General features: G+C 50.8%; 1 protein-coding gene across 9 annotated transcripts; it reads left to right on the top strand.

The window, feature by feature from the left end:
• Nucleotides 1-17,545, top strand: DMBT1 (deleted in malignant brain tumors 1). 9 transcript variants are annotated; one of them, XM_085064645.1, is made up of 24 exons: nt 1-410; nt 605-832; nt 1,333-1,470; nt 1,679-1,714; nt 1,854-2,165; nt 2,494-2,535; nt 2,987-3,298; nt 4,984-5,106; nt 5,717-5,752; nt 5,885-6,196; nt 6,537-6,578; nt 9,220-9,531; nt 9,939-10,061; nt 10,669-10,704; nt 10,831-11,142; nt 11,500-11,541; nt 11,996-12,307; nt 12,714-12,836; nt 13,400-13,429; nt 14,190-14,340; nt 14,671-14,882; nt 15,111-15,283; nt 15,396-15,784; nt 16,408-17,545. In XM_085064645.1, exons 1-24 carry the CDS (start codon nt 53-55, stop codon nt 16,691-16,693), a joined length of 4,440 nt encoding a protein of 1,479 aa, XP_084920771.1. In that variant the 5' UTR covers nt 1-52; the 3' UTR covers nt 16,694-17,545. The 9 variants fall into 9 exon arrangements, with proteins under 9 accessions (XP_084920771.1, XP_084920770.1, XP_084920773.1 ...); XM_085064644.1 differs by having other exon boundaries at nt 1,330-1,470; XM_085064647.1 differs by lacking the exons at nt 10,831-11,142; nt 11,500-11,541 and having other exon boundaries at nt 1,330-1,470.
• Nucleotides 17,546-19,572: the final 2,027 nt, after the last annotated feature.

The raw sequence follows: 19,572 nt of genomic DNA, 5'->3' as shown, positions 1-19,572 counted from the left end.
AGCCTCAGCACTGGAGACAACCTCCCTAGAAGAGACAACACTCTCAGAACTAATGACATCTGTAGGAGAGACAACAATGTCAACATCAACAGTTCTCAGAGAGAAGATGAAATCCCTGGGGGATATGGCCACAACTGAATTAACCTGGGAGACGACAGCCCCATTGCAGCCAACCACCATGCTGCCATCAGCCCCCAGAACAGAGACGTCCTTCGTAGAGGAGCTGGTTAACACATTGCCAATGGGGACCCTAGAGGTGACAACAACCACGCCACTACCAACCTTCCCAGGAGAGATGTCCACTTCACCAGAGATGACCACTGCATCCTCTACCCCATCACTGTTGTCCACACTGCCCAATTCGATCACCACAGCAAGAAGGGACACCACAGTAGAGGAGAGCACAGCAGGTAACCCTGTCCACTGTCACTCACTGTTCTCTTTAGTGCCCCTGGACTTCTTCCCCAGACCTGATTGCACTGCAGGGAGACTCCCAAAATGACAGGACAGAGTTTGATGCTCTCTTCCCCCATTAATCATCCAGTTCTGCTTTTCATGCCCATTTCCATGTCCATTGACATTGCACTAATGACCTCCTTTGCAGGAACATCCAGCCTACCACTTTTGACTACCACAGTGCCCTCCACTGCCACACCAGAGGTGTCCACCTCAGCAGAGATGTCCACCAAAGCAAAGATGACCACCTCACTAGAGATTACCTCAGCAGAGATGACAACCTTAGCAGAGGGGACCACCTCAACAGAGATGACCACCTCACCAGAGATGACCACCTCAGAGACAAAGGCTATGAGAGCAGAGGGGAGCACACCAGGTAACGCTGTCCTCTCTTACTTGTCTCCTTAGTGCTCCTGATCTCTTTACCAAGAGTGACCCTAACCCATGCCACATGCCCCACTGTTGGTCTTTGGTGCTCTCCCTTGCAAGCAGCCATGCTGACCTCTCTCTACATGTGGGACAAAGCAGCAAACTTGGGGTTTTTCTGCTGCCTGGTGAGGTGAGCATGTGCCAAGCAAAAGCACCATTTGCATACAGTGAGCAAAGCAGACTCTCCTGGCCTGCAGGAATAGGGCTTCAGAGTGGGGCAAAGAGCAGGACTGAGGGATCACAGAGCGGGGAGTATGGGGAAGGACTCAGGGCACTTTGGGCTGGTGTCTCTCTGGGGAATGATAGGACAGAGCTTCACCCTCTCTACTGGCATTAACAATCCAGCCTTGCTTTTCATACCAAATGCTGTAGCCATTTTAAGAATTACCTCCCTAGAAGGGCTGTCCATGACAGTGCATACAATCAGCCAAACTACCCCTATAGCAGAGATGACCACAACTGCAGAGACGACAACTTCACAAGAGACGACAACTTTACCAGAGATGACAACTTCACCAGAGATGACCACTTTGCAAAAGAAGACCACTGTAGCATTGTTTGCAACAGAGGAGGGAAGCACACCAGGTAACCCTGTCCACTCTCACTCACTGCTCACTGTGGCAAACAGCAAAGTCACGATGGTAATTTCAGATGAATGAAAGACTTCTGCAAGGTGTTGTAGAAATCATAGGACAGGGGCTCCTACAAAATGAGTGATTTTGGGCTGCATGGCATGTGCCTACTCTCTTTGGAACCTTCCTCACCGACACCAAATTCTCATTTCCATCAATAGCTCCAGCACGCACCAGAGCCAGCACAAATTCCACAGGTAATTCCAGCCCCCCACACCCATTGCTGCCTTGCAGCAGGCAGGCAGGGTCCCTGTTGCAGTGTCCCATGTGGGGACAGCAAAGTGCTGGGCTGGTGTGAGCTTCTCCTTGTGCCTTGTGCCTTGTGCCATGTGCCAGGTGCCAGCGTGCGGCTGTCGGGCGGCAGGAACGGCTGCGAGGGCCGCGTGGAGCTGTACGATGGCAGCACGTGGGGGACAGTGTGTGACGACCAGTGGGACCTGCAGGATGCCCAGGTGGTGTGCAGGCAGCTGGGCTGTGGTGAGCCCGTGGCTGCACTGGACACTGCACACTTTGGCCAAGGCTCCGGCCGCATCTTCCTGGACAACGTGGAGTGTCGCGGGGACGAGCCCTCGCTGCAGATGTGCCGGCACAACGGCTGGGGTGTGCACAACTGCGGGCATGTGGAGGATGCCAGTGTCATCTGTGCAGGTGAGTGGCCAGCAGAGACCATCAGATGGGTATTGGTGACCTCGTTGCAAGCAGCCACACTGACCTCCCCCAGCAAAGCTGGGGCAGAGCAGCAAGATGGCAAAGAGCAGTTTGAGGGATTACAGAGTCAGGGAGATAGGGCAGGACTGGGAACATGTCAGGCTAATGTCAGGGTGGGGGAAAGGTGGGACAGAGTTCCACACCCTCTTCCCCTTTTAATGCTCCTGCCTGGCTTGTGATGTGCATGACCATGACCATGACCATAACCATGGTTTGCCACAAGATTGCTGCATTCACTACAATTTCATTCATTCCCTCTTCTTTGCAGCCGCCAATCCAACCCCTCCTGCTCAAGGTCCACTAACAACGGGTAAGTTCTGCTCGCCCAGATTATACCCAGTTTTATAGCAAAGCCCAGCCTGGCACAAGTGCAGAACATGTGAGTCCGGCAGCACTGATCCCACTCAGTGCAAGGCAGCTGGTTCCCTCTGCCCCTGATATCTGCAGGGTGCATGAGTGTCCTCCTCAGGAGATGAGCCACACCGAGGGGTACAAGGGCTTTTCTGTAAATGACCCAGTGCCTCAATGACCTCTGCCCTCAGGCAGCTGCATCAGGGCACAAGAAGCAAATCCTAGGGGAGGGCACATCTGCCTTCTGTATTCCAGTGATCTTCACACAGTCACTTTCCTCTCCTGATCACTTCGGGTTTGAAACATGCCAGCTCATGGTCACAGGGGCCAAATCTGCAAAACAGTTGGTGAGGTGGGAGCTGTGGGTGCCAGGCTGGTGACCCCAACCCCTGCCTTATGCCTTGTGCCAGGTGCCAGCGTGCGGCTGTCGGGCGGCAGGAACAGCTGCGAGGGCCGCGTGGAGCTGTACGATGGCAGCACATGGGGGACAGTGTGTGACGACCAGTGGGACCTGCAGGATGCCCAGGTGGTGTGCAGGCAGCTGGGCTGTGGTCAGCCTGTGGACGCCCCACTCCATGCTCACTTTGGCCAAGGCTCCAGCCACATCTTCCTGGACGACGTGCAGTGCCGCGGGGACGAGCCCTCGCTGCAGATGTGCCGGCACAACGGCTGGGGTGTGCACAACTGCGGGCACGTGGAGGATGCCAGTGTCATCTGTGCAGGTGAGTGGCCAGCAGAGACCACTGACCCTTTTGCACATCATTCTGAATGGGTTCTGGCTGAGAATAGCCAGGCTGAGCTCCTGTCATATGGCCATGACAGAGGCAAAGCTTGGGACTTCTGCTACCTGGGGCTGAAGTCCATGTCATGCAAAACCCCCATCTTTGCACTGAGAGTGCAGAGCTCTCCACATTTCCTGCTGTATGCTCTCAATGAGACGGTAAAGAGCTGGGCTGAGGGATTGTTCTTTCGGGAGGATGGGGCATGACTGGGGACATATGAGGCTAAGGTCTGGATGGGGCATAGGCATGACCCATACTCTCTTCCCCCATTAGTCCTTCAGGCTGGCTTTTCATGTCCTTGTCCATGACCATGTCCATGACAATTACTTTGTCCACATCCATGTGCCTCCACTGCCACATGCCTGACACATTCACTCCACTTATTTTCCCTCCCTCTTCTGTCTTGCAGTTGCCGATCCAACCCCTCTTGCTCAACGGCCAATCACAACAGGTATGTTCTGCTCACCCACTTTATGGCCAGTTTTGCAGTGAGCCCCAGCCTGGCACAAGAACAAAAGAGGGGAGCCTAATTAGGCAGATCTCACTCAGTGCAAGGTTGTTGGTCCCATCTGGCCATAGCATCTCCCAGGGACATGTGTGGTTCCCCCTTGGGGGATGGGTCACTCTCAAGGTTAACAATGGGCTATTCTGTAAATGACCCCGAGCCTTGAGCACCCCTTCCCCAAGGCAGCTCCAACAGGACACCAGGAGCAGATGCCTAGGAAGGACAAATCTGCCTTCTGCACACCCAGGGTCATTGCTCAGTCAATGTCCACCACATGTCATTTGTGTTCTGCACCGCCTCAGTTGGTGGTCACAGGGGCCAAATCTGTAAAACAGCTGAGGAGGTGGGAGGGCTACAGGTGCTGGGTTGGAGTGACCCCAACCCCTGCCTTGTGCCCTGTGCCAGGTGCCAGCGTGCGGCTGTCGGGCGGCAGAAACAGCTGTGAGGGCCGCGTGGAGCTGTACGATGGCAGCACGTGGGGGACAGTGTGTGACGACCAGTGGGACCTGCAGGATGCCCAGGTGGTGTGCAGGCAGCTGGGCTGTGGTCAGCCTGTGGACGCCCCACGCTTCGCTCGCTTTGGCCAAGGCTCTGGCCACATCTTCCTGGACGACGTGGAGTGCCGCGGGGACGAGCCCTCGCTGCAGATGTGCCGGCACAACGGCTGGGGTGTGCACAACTGCGGGCATGTGGAGGATGCCAGTGTCATCTGTGCAGGTGAGTGGCCAGTAGAGACCACTGACCCTTTTGCAGATCATTCTGAGTGGGTCCTCGGTATGTCCTGTGGGAAGAGCCGTGCTGAGCTCCCTCACGGGGCCAGGGCAGAGGCAAAGCTGGGGACTTCTGCTACCTGAGGCTGAACTCCAAGTCATGCAAAATCCCCATCTTTGCATTGAGAGGACAGAGGTCTCCACACTTCCTGCTGTGTGTTCTCAGTGAGGGGGTAAAGAGCTGGAGTGTGGGATCGTTCTTTGGGGCGAATGGGGCAGAACTGGAGGTAAGTCAGGCTGGTGCTGGGATGGAGAAAAGGAAGGAATGAGCTCCACCCTCTCTCTTGGCATTAGTCATCCAACTCTGCTTTTCATGGCCATTGCCATTGAACTCATTACCTCCCTAGCAGAGCCATCCATCCCTCTGGAAATGACCACCACAGCACCAGTCCCTGCCACAACAAAGGTGTCCACCCCAGCACAGGTGACCACAACAACACTATCAACTACCACAGCACAGAGCAGCACTCCAGGTAACCATGGCCACTCTCACTCAGTGGTCCCATTCATGCTCCTGATCTCCCTTCCCAGAGCTGATTACTCTTCATGGAGTCTCACAGCCCTGAGCCTATCCAGTTGGTCCACCAGAACCTAAAGTGAGGATGCAAACAGAGCATCAGGAAGAGGTGGCAAATGGGGCAGCTGTGCTTTGAGTCCCAGAACTCTGCAGCCATTGCTGGTTTAATGAGGGGGTTCAATCCCTCATCGAGGAAGGGTTTCCTCTCACTGCAAGCAGGAGCAAGATGCCCAGGGATCATTCTGCCTTAATTGCCTCATTTCCTGCATGGGTAGTACCAGAACTGTTTCCTAGACATTCTCAGGCATTGGGAATGTGACTGGAGGAAAGAAAGCTCCTGCCTTAAATGTTTTGGAATTCAGGAGAGTTCTTTGTGTTCATGGGGCTCCTGTGGGAAACAGCAAAGTTACAGTGGTCATTTCATATTAAAGAAAGACGTCTGCAAGGTGTTGTAGGAATCACAGGACAGGGGCTCCTACAGAATGAGCTATTCTAGGCTGCATGGTATGTGCCTACTCTGTTTGGAACCTTCTTCACTGACACCAAATTCTTTCTTGCATCCACAGCTCCAATGCCCACCAGTGCCAGCACAGATTCCACAGGTAATTCCAGCCCCCCACACCCATTGCTGCCTTGCAGCAGCCAGGCAGGCTCCCTGGTGCAGTGTCCCATGTGGGGACAGCAGAGTGCTGGGCTGGTGTGAGCTTCTCCTTGTGCCTTGTACCTTGTGCCAGGTGCCAGCGTGCGGCTGTCGGGTGGCAGGAACGGCTGCGAGGGCCGCGTGGAGCTGTACGATGGCAGCACGTGGGGGACAGTGTGTGACGACCAGTGGGACCTGCAGGATGCCCAGGTGGTGTGCAGGCAGCTGGGCTGTGGTCAGCCCGTGGCTGCACTGGACACTGCGCACTTTGGCCAAGGCTCTGGCCGCATCTTCCTGGACGACGTGGAGTGCCGCGGGGATGAGCCCTCGCTGCAGATGTGCCGGCACAACGGCTGGGGTGTGCACAACTGCAGGCACATGGAGGATGCCAGTGTCATCTGTGCAGGTGAGTGGCCAGCAGAGACCATCGGATGGGTTTTGGTGTCCTCTATTGTCTGCAGCCACACTGACCTCCCTCAACAAAGCTGGGGCAGAGCAGCAAGACGGCAAAGAGCAGTCTGAGGGGTTGCAGACTCAGGCAGAGGGTACAAGACTGGGGGCATGTCAGGCTGAATTCAGGGTAGAAGGAAAGGCAGTACAGAGCTTCTTGCTCTCTTCACTCTTTAGTCCTCCAGCCTTGCTTTTTGTGTCCATGACCATGACCAGGTCCATATCCATGTCAACACCTTGCCACAAGCCAGCGGCATTCACTACACCTTTTGTTCACACCCTCTTCTTTCTTGCAGCTGCCGATCCAACCCCTCCTGCTCAAGGTCCACTCACAACAAGTAAGTTCTGCTCACCCAGCTCATCTCAAGTTTTAAAGGGTGGCGCACCCTGGAGCACAAAAACAGAACACCAGTGTCAAACAGGGCTGATCCTGCTCACTGCAAGGCTATTAGTCCCCTCTGCCTGTGACTTCTGCAGGGTGTATGAGGGTCCTCCTCAAGAGATGAGCGACATTGCACGGGTACAAAGGGCTTTTCTGCAAATGACCCAGTGCCTCAAAGACCTCTACCCGCAGGCAGCTCCATTAGGACACCAACAGCAGGTCCTAGTCCTAGGGCACATCTGCCATCTGCATTCCAATGATCTTCACACAGTTACTGTCCTCCCCTGATCCCTTTGAGTTTGTAACATGCCAGCACATGGTCACAAAGGCCAAATTTGCGAAAGAGTTGGGGAGAAGGGGCTACAGATGCTGGGTTGAAGTGACCCCAACCCCTGCCTTGTGCCGTGTGCCAGGTGCCAGCGTGCGGCTGTCAGGCGGCAGGAACAGCTGCGAGGGCCGCGTGGAGCTGTACAATGGCAGCACATGGGGGACAGTGTGTGACGACCAGTGGGACCTGCGGGATGCCCAGGTGGTGTGCAGGCAGCTGGGCTGTGGTCAGCCTGTGGACGCCCCACTCCGTGCTCACTTTGGCCAAGGCTCTGGCCGCATCTTCCTGGACGACGTGGAGTGCCGCGGGGACGAGCCCTCGCTGCAGATGTGCCGGCACAACGGCTGGGGTGTGCACAACTGCGGGCACGTGGAGGATGCCAGTGTCATCTGTGCAGGTGAGTGGCCAGCAGAGACCACTGACCCTTTTGCAGATCATTCTGAGTGGGTTCTGGGCTTGTCCTGTGGGAACAGCCATGCTGAGCTCCCCTGGTAGGGCTAGGGCAGAGGCCAATCTCGAGTTCTGTGCTATCTGCAGCTGAAGCCCTTGTCTTGCTTAATTCCATTGTTGCAGTGAGAGTGCAGAGCTCTCCACACTTCCTGCTGTATGCTCTCAGTGAGACGGTAAAGAGCTGGAGTGGGGGATTTTTCTTTGGGGAGGATGAGGCATGACTGGGGACATGTGAGGCTAAGGACTGGATGGGGCATAGGCATGACCCATACTCTCTTCCCCCATTAGTCCTTCAGGCTGGCTTTTCATGTCCTTGTCCATGACCATGTCCATGACATTTACTTTGTCCACATCCATGTGCCTCCACTGCCACATGCCTGACACATTCACTCCACTTAGTTTCCCTCCCTCTTCTGTCTTGCAGTTGCGGATCCAACCCCTCTTGCTCAACGGCCAATCACAACAGGTATGTTCTGCTCACCCAGCTTATGCCCAGTTTTGCAGTGAGCCCCAGCCTGGCACAAGAGCAAAAGAGGGGAGTCCAAAGGGGCAGATGCCACTTGGTGCAAGGTTGTTGGTCCCATCTGGCCATGACACCTCCCAGGGACATGTGTGGTTCCCCTCAGAGGATGGGTCACTCTCAAGGTTTACAAAAAGGTTTTTCTGTAAATGACCCGGAGCCTTGAGCACCCCTTCCCCAAGGCAGCTCCAACAGGACACCAGGAGCAGATACCAGGTGTCTTGGTTTGAAAGACAGGTATCTGCTAAGAGAGGTTGAAACCTCCCTTAGGGCAGAGAATGTGATTTCCTCTCCCTCCATAATTTTTTAATTTTGGAATCAAGGGCTTTCAGGCAAAGGTATGGGAAAAGGAATAACAGTTCTTTACTAGTATCTATAAACAAGCAATAACAATAATAGCAACCACAAATAGACCTAGAAACCAATTGCAGATGACTTTCGAGCTGCCGAGCCTTTTCCCATGTGGTGTAATCACAGTTGCAAGCAGCAGGGGTGCTGTTGAACTCCCGGTTGGGCAGGGCAGGTGCATTGACTGCCGTGTGGCTGCAGGTGGCAGTGCGGCGCAGGGTCAGGCTAGCCTCAGGCAGCTGGTGATGGCGGAAAAGGCTGAGAGGCAGGCAGGGCAGCAAGCAGATCAGAGCAATGAGCAGGGCGGCAGCAGGGCAAAGGCTGGCTCTCCCCGGCTAGCCAGCAAGGCAGCAAGGATTCTGCATTCACAGCAGACGTTGCGGACTTGTGCAGCAGAGCGGGGCAGGTGGCAGGGACAGCCGGACTCCCCAGCAGCTGCTGCAAGAAAACGCAGCCAGGGAAGAGTGCACTTCCCAGTGGGAAAGAGGTTAAAACAAGCCCACCCAGACAAGAGGAGATAGGCCAGCATAGTTGGATTTCCTGTGGTCGCAGCCAGAAGCAAAGAGCAGCCTCTCCTCCCGGGGTCCGACGATGAGAGAGTGCCAGTTTCCAACGGCCAGCCCTTTCCTTCCCCTGCTCCGCCCAGCACACCCTTTTGTCTCTTACAAAAGAATTGATGGCTCTAATCACCCAGCTATTCGACGCTTAGTAACAGGGATGGAGAAAAAATTCCAATGCCCCCCAACCTCCGACACCGGGGCAGGACAATTCTGCCTTCTGCACACCCAGGGTCATTGCTAAGTCACTGTCCACCACTTGTCACTTGTGTTCTGCACCACCCTACTCCAGTGGTCATAGGGGCCAAAGCTGCGAATCAATTGGGGAGGTGGAAGGGAGGCAACAGGTGCTGGGTTGAAGTGACCCCAACCCCTGCCTTGTGCTGTGTGCCAGGTGCCAGCTTGCGGCTGTCGGGCGGCAGGAATGGCTGCGAGGGCCGCGTGGAGCTGTACGATGGCAGCATGTGGGGGACAGTGTGTGACGACCAGTGGGACCTGCAGGATGCCCAGGTGGTGTGCAGGCAGCTGGGCTGTGGTCAGCCTGTGGACGCCCCACTCCGTGCTCACTTTGGCCAAGGCTCCGGCCGCATCTTCCTGGACGACGTGGAGTGCCGCGGGGATGAGCCCTCGCTGCGGATGTGCCGGCACAATGGCTGGGGTGTGCACAACTGCGGGCACGTGGAGGATGCCAGTGTCATCTGTGCAGGTGAGTGGCCAGCAGAGACCACTGACCCATTTGCAGATCATTCTGAGTGGGTTGTGGGTGTGTCGTCTGGGAACAGCCATGTTGAGCTCCCCTGGCAGGGCCAAGGAAGAGGCAAAGCTGGGGACTTCTGCTACCTGGGGCCGGAGGCTGTGTCTTGCAAAAACCCATTTTTGCAAGGAGACGGAAGAGCAGACTCTACACACTTCCTTCTTTATGCTCTCATTGAGGGGGTAAAGAGAAGGACTGAGGGATTGTTCTTTGAGGACGATGGGGCAGGGCTGGAGACAGGTCAGGCTGGTGCTGGGATGTGGAAATAGCAGGACAGAGATACACCCTCTCTCTTGGCATTAGTCATCCAACTCTGCTTTTCACGGCCATTGCCATTGAACTTACCACCTCCCTAGCAGAGCCATCCATCCCTCTGGAAATGACCACCACAGCACCAGCCCCTGCCACAACAAAGGTGTCCACCCCAGCACAGGTGACCACAACAACGCCGTCAGCTACCACAGCACAGAGTAGCACTCCAGGTAACCATGTCCACTGTCATTCAGTGGTCCCATTCATGCTCCCAACCTCCCTTCCCAGAGCTGATTACTCTTCATGGAGTCTCACAGCCCTGAGTCTATCCAGTTGGTCCATCAGAACCTAAAGTGAGGATGCAAACAGACTATCAGGAAGAGCAGGCAAATGGGCAGCTGTGCTTTGAGTCCCAGAACTCTGCAGCCATTGCTGGTTTAATGAGGGGGTTCAATCCCTCATCGAGGAAGGATTTCCTGTCACTGCCAACAAAGGCAAGATGCCCAGGGATCATTCTGCCTTAATTGCCTCATTTCCTGCATGGGTAGTACCAGAACTGTTTCCTAGACATTCTCAGGCATTGGGGATATGACTGGAGGAAAGAAAGCTCCTGCCTTAAATGTTTTGGAATTCAGGAGATTTCTCTGTGTGCATGGAGTTCCTGTGGGAAACAGCAAAGTTACAGTGGTCATTCCAGATGAATGAAAGGGCTCTGCAGGATAGTGTAGGAACCACAGGACAAGGTCTCCTAGAAAATAGGTTATTCTGGACTGCGTGATGTGCTTACACCATTTGGAACCTTCTTCACTGACACGAAATTCTTATTTCGATCCACAGCTCCAGCACGCACTAGAGCCAGCACAGATTCCACAGGTAACTCCAGCCCCCCACACCCATTGCTGGCCTTGCAGCAGGCAGGCAGGCTTCCTGGTGCAGTGTCCCATGTGGGAACAGCAGCGTGCTGGGCTGGTGTGAGCTTCTCCTTGTGCCTTGTGCCAGGTGCCAGCGTGCGGCTGTCAGGTGGCAGGAATGGCTGTGAGGGCCGCGTGGAGCTGTACGATGGCAGCACGTGGGGGACAGTGTGTGACGACCAGTGGGACCTGCGGGATGCCCAGGTGGTGTGCAGGCAGCTGGGCTGTGGTCAGCCCGTGGCTGCACTGGACACTGCGCACTTTGGCCAAGGCTCTGCCCACATCTTCCTGGACGACGTGGAGTGCCGCGGGGATGAGCCCTCGCTGCAGATGTGTCGGCACAACGGCTGGGGTGTGCACAACTGCGGGCACGTGGAGGATGCCAGTGTCATCTGTGCAGGTGAGTGGCCAGCAGAGACCACTAACTCTCCACCAGGTCACATTGTATGGCTTTTAGTGTTTTCTCTTGGAAGCAGCCATGTGACCTCCCGAAGCAGAGCCACAGGAGAGCAGGGAGGTGGCAAAGAGCAGATTAATGGATTGCAGAGAGGGAGAGATCAGGCAGGTCTGGGGACATGTCAGGCTGCTCTCTGAATGGGGGAAAGGAGGGACAGAGCTTCACACTCTCTGTCCTCTAGTCCTCCAGCCTTGCTTTTCATTTCCATGACCATGACCATGTCCACATCCATGTCAACACCTTGCCACAAGCCAGCTGCACTCACTACACCTTTTGTTCACTTCCTCTTCTTCCTTGCAGCTGCCAATCCAACCCCTCCTGCTCAAGGTCCACTCAAAACAGGTAAGTCCTGCTCTCCCACGTTATGCCCAATTTTAAAGCAAGCCCCAGCCTAGCACAAGAACAGAACAGAGTCCAACAGTGCTGATCCTGCTCACTGCAAGGCTATTAGTCCCCTCTGGCTATGACGCCCTCTGGGTACATGAGAGACCTCCTCAGGAGATGGGCCACATCCAAGGGGTGCAAATGGCTTTTCTGCAAATGACCCAATGCCTGAATGACCTCTGCCCCAAGGCAGCTCCATCAGGACACCAGAAGCAAATCCCATGGGACGGCAGGTCTGCCATCAGTATTCCAGTGATCTTTACATAGTCACTGTCCTCTCCTGATCACTTTGGGTCTGCAACACCCCACTTCATGGTCACAAGGACCAAATCTGCAAAACAGTTGGGGAGATATGATGAAGCCAGATGCTGGTTTGAAGTGACCCCAACCCCTACCTTGTATCTTGTGCCAGGTGCCAATGTGCGGCTGTCGGGTGGCAGGAACAGCTGCGAGGGCCGCGTGGAGCTGTACGATGGCAGCACGTGGGGGACAGTGTGTGATGATCAGTGGGACCTGCAGGATGCCCAGGTGGTGTGCAGGCAGCTGGGCTGTGGTCAGCCTGTGGACGCCCCACTCCGTGCTCGCTTTGGCCAAGGCTCCGGCCACATCTTCCTGGACGACGTGCAGTGCCGCGGGGACGAGCCCTCGCTGCAGATGTGCTGGCACAACGGCTGGGGTGTGCACAACTGCGGGCATGTGGAGGATGCCAGTGTCATCTGTGCAGGTGAGTGGCCAGCAGAGACCACTGACCCATTTGCAGATCATTCTGAGTGGGTTGTGGGTGTGTCGTCTGGGAATAGCCATGCTGAGCTCCCCGGGTAGGGCTAGGGCAGAGGCAAAGCTGGGGACTTCTGCTACCTGGGGATGAAATCTGTGTCTTGCAAAACCCTATTTTTCTCGGAGATGGAAGATCAGACTCTACACACTTCCTGCCGGAGCTGGTCAGTGAGGGGGCAAAGACTAGGATTATGGGGTTGTTTTTTGGGGTGGATGGGGCAGAACTGGAGACATTTCAAGCTGAGGTCTGGATGTGGAAATAGCAGGACAGAGATCTGCCTACTCCTTTGGCATTAGTCATCCAACTCTGCTTTTCAAGGCCATTGCCATTGAACTCATCACCTCCCTAGCAGAGCCATCCATCCCTCTGGAAATGACCACCACAGCACCAGCACCTTCCACAGCAAAGGTGTCCACCCCAGCACAGGTGACCACGACAACACTATCAACTACCACAGCACAGAGCAGCACTCCAGGTAACCATGGCCACTGTCATTCAGTGGTCCCATTCATGCTCCTGATCTCCCTTCCCAGAGCTGATTACTCTTCATGGAGTCTCCCAGCCCTGAGTCTATCCAGTTGAGCCACCAGAACCTAAAGTGAGGATGCAAACAGAGCATCAGGAAGAGGTGGCAAATGGGGCAGCTGTGCTTTGAGTCCCAGAACTCTGCAGCCATTTCTGGTTTAATGAAACTCTGTGGAGGCATTTCCACTCACTGCAAGCAGGAGCAACCCGCCCAGGGATCATTCCGCCTTTGACCTTTCAATGCCTGCATTGAACTATTTCCTAGACATGCTCTGCCATTGGGGATATGATCAGAAGTAATGGGATGATGATCATTTGCAGTGGAGGCAACGGGGTTTCCTGTGGAGCTCATGGCCCTCTGTGCCTGGCCATTTTGTCCACATCCTCTCCTCCCCGTGATCCCCGTGATCCCCGTTTTAACTCTTTAAGCCCCAAGGCAAGGCCTTGTCTGTTCCCTAGTACTTTTCTCATGAACAGCAATTCTCACCTCTGTCTCTTCTTTCACACCCACAGCTCCCATGGCCACCTCAACACCTCCACCAGGTAATGCTCTCCTTGTCTTTCTAATTTGCTGTCTACATCCCTGTTGCATAAGTTTTTTAATTTGTCTTTTGTCCCTGTGGCAATATCACTGCAAATGTGTGTGACACGTGGAATATAAACTGGATTATCACCTTTACATGTCACATTTCCTAGGATTTAAATTGAGAGCTTACGCTCAGCTTCCTGCAGACAGACCTTTAGGATTATCAGTGTGTTTAACAAGAATTATGTCATTCATGCTGGCAGGAACACAAAACCTTTTTGCAGCTCTGTTGATATTTAAGACCTTTTCCAGCAGCCTGAAGGGTTTATTTCAGTCTGATACCATAAAATTACAGAATTTTCTAGAAAATTTGCAACTTATTTAACCTCCAAAGACCGTAGGGGAATAAAGAGAAGCAAGAGAGTACACAGGGGAGGCTGTCTGTTGAGGAAGGTACTTCCATTTCAGCTGACACGACACCTCCCAGAATTTACCTCAACTGTAAAAAGGAGGAGAAAGCATTAAGGTGTTACCAGCCCAGCCTGAAGAGGGTAGTCTGACACCATGCACAGAAATCCACCATGGTGGGAATTCTATATCCAACACAAAAGCAAACCTAAAGCAAAACCAAATATTTGATTTGATTTGGCTCCTACAGAATATCACCCACAGCCAGCAGGGGACCTGCTTTCCAAGAGCTGTGGATGAGACACACACAACTAAAATACACTTTTGCAGAGGTTACTGTAGTAAATTCTTTCCCATTCCTTTCTGCAGCACCTTACTTTTGTGGTGGCTCAGTCTCGGATTCCTCTGGGATGCTGCAGAGTCCGAACTATCCTGGAAGTTATCCAAACGATGCTGACTGCGTGTGGGAAATACAAGTAGAGAACAATTTCCGTGTAACACTCACATTTAGAGATATTGCGTAAGTAAAACATTGATTGCCTGGGCAAATATCAGAGTCAAAACTTGTCTGAGAAGTTTGAAAACTCATCTGAAACAGACGAATGTTGCAGCAGCGGACGAACTTCCCAATTTTAAAGATACTTTCAATATCATCCACAGCTGGAAGACCAGATCAAAATCTGGATTGCAGTCACATTTTTTTCTCACCATTTTCTGCTAAAGCTACATACAAGCCAAATTAAACTCATGCTGTGAAAACTTTAAATGCTGAAAGACCTTATTACACATTAGGCAATGAAATCAGAGTTTCTGAAATGGATCTGAAAATGTGCTGATGTTTGTCCACCAGGATGCAAGCAGGCACATGCCAGCATGACTACATCGAAGTCTATGATGGGCCTCTCCACTCTTCCCCACTTCTCGGGAGATTCTGCTCTGGTTCCTTCCCCACATACGTGTCCTCTTCAAACATGATGAGTGTTCGCTTCCACAGTGATTCCAGATACTCCTTCAGAGGGTTTCAGGCTCACTATTCCTCCATTCCAGCAGGTCACAACACCAGTAAGTTCCTGGCTGCTGTTTCTCAACAGACAAGCCTAGTTTTTGCTTTTGTTTGCAAAATAAATAGTTTGTCTAAATTTGAAGATATTTGTGGAAATTGAATGATTTGCATGAAATACAGTGGGTTGGTGTGGGAACTGCCTGACTTCTAAATTAAGAAAAAACACCCTTTTAATCATTACCTAATCCCTAAAATCACTAAAATGTTGTATGTTCTCCTTTTCCCAGCCATTCTGTGCTTGCCAGACTACATGCACGTGGTGGTCAGCAGGGACTACCTCCAGTCTCAAGGCTACTCAGCACAGAGGGTCACCCTGAACGACAATCGCTGCAGACCGACAGTCACGTCACAGGAGGTTGTCTTCAACATTCCCTACAACAGCTGTGGGACAACACAAGAGGTACACTCCCTGTTTTGGGCACTCAAGTGGGAATTTAGGCCCAACAAAACTTAGAACTTATACGAAGTGTGACAAAAGTGCAATTCCTGATTTTAAATCGCATGTTAAACAGGAGAACAATGACACGATAAACTACTCCAACACAATCAGGGTGGCATCTTCTGGGTACATAATCAAGAGGAAGAAGAATATCAACTTACATGTCAGCTGCAGAATGCTAAGGAACACTTGGCAGCAGGTGATGTACGCTGCCGAGGACACCGTGGACGTGAACGAGTACCAGTTTGGAAGATACGACATGAACATCACCTTCTACGATTCCCCAGCATTCCAGCGGCAAGTGCGCAGCTCTCCCTACTACATCGACCTCAACCAAAACCTGTACCTGCAGGCTTGTCTGCACAGCTCAGACCCCAATCTGAAGGTGACTGTGGACACGTGTGTGGCATCACCTGACCCTCGCGATTTTAACACACTGGCCTATTACCTGGTCAGGGATGGGTAAGAGCTTTCTTCAAGTTGTTAGAAGCACACCTGTCCATCCACATTAATTTAAAATAATAAAACCAGTTGAACTGGGTTAGAACCCACTATCAACAGGCTGGTTTTTATATTTACAGTATGAGCTGGAGATAAGAAATTCCATTACATTCATTACAAGGAATAAGAAAATAAGAAATTACATTTAGACCTTACTATCATTTCATTTCACTTACTTCATCTTTGTCTTATGAGCAAAACTCAAAGCAGTGGGAACAACGTAGATAAAATAGTGAAAACTGGCAGTAGGAATTGTCATCCCAGGAGTTAAATGTTATAGTAAAACCAGGTCAAACATTAGAGTAATTTTTTATGCCACAGACATTAGTAAGAGTCTGTTCTTCCCTTTTCATCACTTAAAGTGTCCTTCTCTTGGGAAAAAGAGTTGCCAATACTCCAGCTGCTTTGTAGGACTTTGAAAAGTCTGTATTTGTAAAGCCTATACTATGCTATGAAAGTTGCATTTTTATCCCATTGCATTCTTAGTACCCAGCTATGACATAATTTAATTTAAATCCATAATTATCCACGAATGTGCATGTGTACCTCCATGAAGACTAATCCCCTTATTTGCTCCTTTCTAGGTGTCCTAGAGATTCTTCCTATGCCACATTCCGCTCCCCTTCCAGCCACTTTGCCAGGTTCAAATTTAACGCCTTCGAGTTCATGAGTCGCCACCCGTCTGTGTACCTCAAGTGCCGCATGAGGGTCTGCAGGCTCGGGGACTTCTCCTCCCACTGCTACCAGGGCTGCAGCTCCAGGGCCAAGAGAGACACCAGCTCTGCTGAGGAAAACGTGGATGTGGTGGTGGGACCCCTGCAGCTCCGGGAAGGGGCTGCTCCGAGTGGGAACACCAGGAAAGCTGAGTAAATTTCTCTCATGTTTGCTCTGAGATGACAAAGGGGCTCCACGAAAAGCTATAGCTCTGTGTTTCTGTCCCCTGTCACTGAAATCTGCTTTTTCCAACTTTGCCATACAAAGGAAGTGATCAACACCTCTCAAGCCTCTGTTTTCACTCAGGTTTTTAAAAAGTGTAACTTGCTCTGGCTGTCCCATTTTAGTGCTATGACTCCTGCCTGTAACCCATTTTAGTGCTATAACTCCTTTAATTGTACTAATTAGCTCCAGACTGATTGTGAATTCAATGGCACTTGGGGATATGGTTTGATGGTGGACTTATCTGTGCTAATTTAGTGGTAGGACTCGATAGCCATAAAGGTCTTTTCTAACCTAAATGATCCCATGATTCCAGGACAGCCAGCTGGGATCAAACTCCCAGCCTTCTTGAGAAACATTTCATTCCCTCAATTGTTTTCTGCATATGAAATTTACCTAGTGGAGTTGTCATCCCTGCTAATATGAAGCCTGTCCAAACAGTTGAAAGTAATGAATCTGTGAGTTTGCTTATTTCGGACTTCAATCTGGGAGTTATCTCTTTAATGCTGGAGCTCTTTGTGCCTTGATTTTCAATATGCGGAGATCAAACCCCAATAACTTTCACCCACAGGGCTGGGCTCTTCTGGCAACTAGAATTGTGGCTACATAATATTCTAATTGTTTTGAGTATCGCTTTGAATGCTAAATTTCTCATTGAAACAATAATGAGTCTATTTATAAAACGCAGAGATTGCCAAGCTGAAATGAATCTATTCTGTGAGCAGTGTAATTTATAATCGAAGGAAGGAATGTTCACAAAGCAATAAATCTATTTTGTCTCTCAAATTAATGTCTCTGTGCTTAAAATACAAATGTCTTACTGTGTTGAAGAGTGTGATCTGTTTGATTAAAAGTTCCAAGTGATGGTCTTAGCCCCTGCTTCTGAAATATAATACAGGCGGCTTCTAAATATCTTAATATCAAATTTATCTTAACATAAATATTTAAATATCTTCCCACTGCTGCTGACAAATCCCTCACACTGGTGGTTGGTGCTGTCATCATCCTGGCTGTTGTTGGTTTTGTTCTTCATGGTTTTCCTGCAAGACTGGCACTGAAGAAACTGCTTTCACATGGGATAATGTCAGAGCAAAGTTCAGCATCACTCATTGAATGCCTTACATATCCTGAGCCACCAAAATGTTTCACTGGTGACAATCACACATGTGCCATTTGTAGGAAGCTGTGACATCTTTATCTACAATAAATTCTGCTACAACACTGTAGAACAGCTTTGTAATCCTAACACTTCTTAAAGGATTAAGAAATAATTTCAACATTAGTGCCACAAGTTGTTTGGTGCAATCATTTTATCCTTTTTCTCCTCTTTAATTCTCCTCTCATATCATTCTAAAACCATTTATCTAATGCTTCAAAATTTTGTGAGCTCAAGTGAAAATGTGAATGAGGCATCAAGAAATATTTCAAGGATTATTGAAAGGAAGGAAGATGTAATTTGGTGAGAATGGATCAGCTCTGGATACGAAATATAAAAATTGATCTTACCATGGCAACTGCAATTGTGACTATACAATGTGTGCTGTAATTATTTTGAGCATGGATTGATATTTTTTCCATGAAGTTTTCACTTTTATAGATTGACTAAATCCAAATTCAAAAGATACTGAGGTGTTAAAGAAGTTTTGTTTGCAATATCTAAGGCTGAAACACACAATCTATTCTAAATGCTTTTTCTCTCAACTGGAAGCCTTCCCACTGACATGCATCCTAAACCAGGCAAAATCACAAATCTCAACAAAGAGATTGAATCTCAGCCAGGAGACATTTCAGCTCTCACCAAAATGTCACTCAAGAGGTGAAAAACATTTCATATCTGCTTTCCAGAAGGAAGAGTTTTGCTCAATTTTCATTACTTTTGGTTGCTGATCACAAAACTATTTAATTTTTTTCCCTCCATGGTTGTATGCTTTGAGGTTGTGAGGAGCTTGGCTTCTCAGGACTTAACCATCCTTTCAGAATGTCTTGTGCACATTCTTAAATCAGACCAAAATATGCTGGAAATGCAAACAGCCGAATCCCACATGAACATTTATCACTGGTGCATGAAAACATGAAAAGCAAGACCTGGGGCTTTTGCCTTTCATGTCCTAGTTAAAAACCACAAAGAATTAAAGCCAAGACGTAAGCTAAAATTGATTATTTGGCCTTTTGTTGGGTTTTTTTTTTTGCTTTGTGGGGGATCAGTGCTATGCCAGTGCCTGCAAACACAAGGGTGTCAAGAACCAAGTGAAGGACGCTGCCTTTGCTCTTTGTAAACGAATTTTCATTGTTGTCACCTCCTTTCCCTCACAGAAGACACACCAACTATCACTTGGCAGCTTTTTCCTTTGAATAACTGTGTGAATTTGGCATTAGGTTATTTCTTTTCCTACTGGTGTGTCTGTCACGACTCAACCATGCAGTGTGTTCTTCTTAACTCACCTAATTATCTCAGCACCAACAAACACTTTGCTTGCGACACTGTAGTGGTGGATGATACCACCTCGGGAACTGCTGGGGAGCCAAGTGGTCCCAGTACAGCAGGGTTTCACTGGTGGGAAACATCCTAGTCCGAGTAACACGATAAGTCCCTCCCCAAATTATGTAAATCCCCCTGGCTGTATCCTAACCCCTGACTCCATTCCTCCCTTCTCCCCATTGGTCATGGTGTTCCCCCTGCCTACTCTCCCCTGACCTCAGGTGATCCCTATATCTAGGGACACCTAGGGTCTCCTCTTCCTCTTTCACCCTGGAACCCTCCGGAATAAACATCTGGAACATCCAGCTGATTGAGCCGCTGGATTCTTTGTCTC

Source organism: Lichenostomus cassidix, chromosome 6 (genome assembly GCF_008360975.1).
Source record: "Lichenostomus cassidix isolate B80296 chromosome 6, HeHo_3.0, whole genome shotgun sequence".
NCBI lineage: Eukaryota > Metazoa > Chordata > Aves > Passeriformes > Meliphagidae > Lichenostomus > Lichenostomus cassidix.
This window is presented reverse-complemented; position numbering and strand designations above follow the sequence as displayed.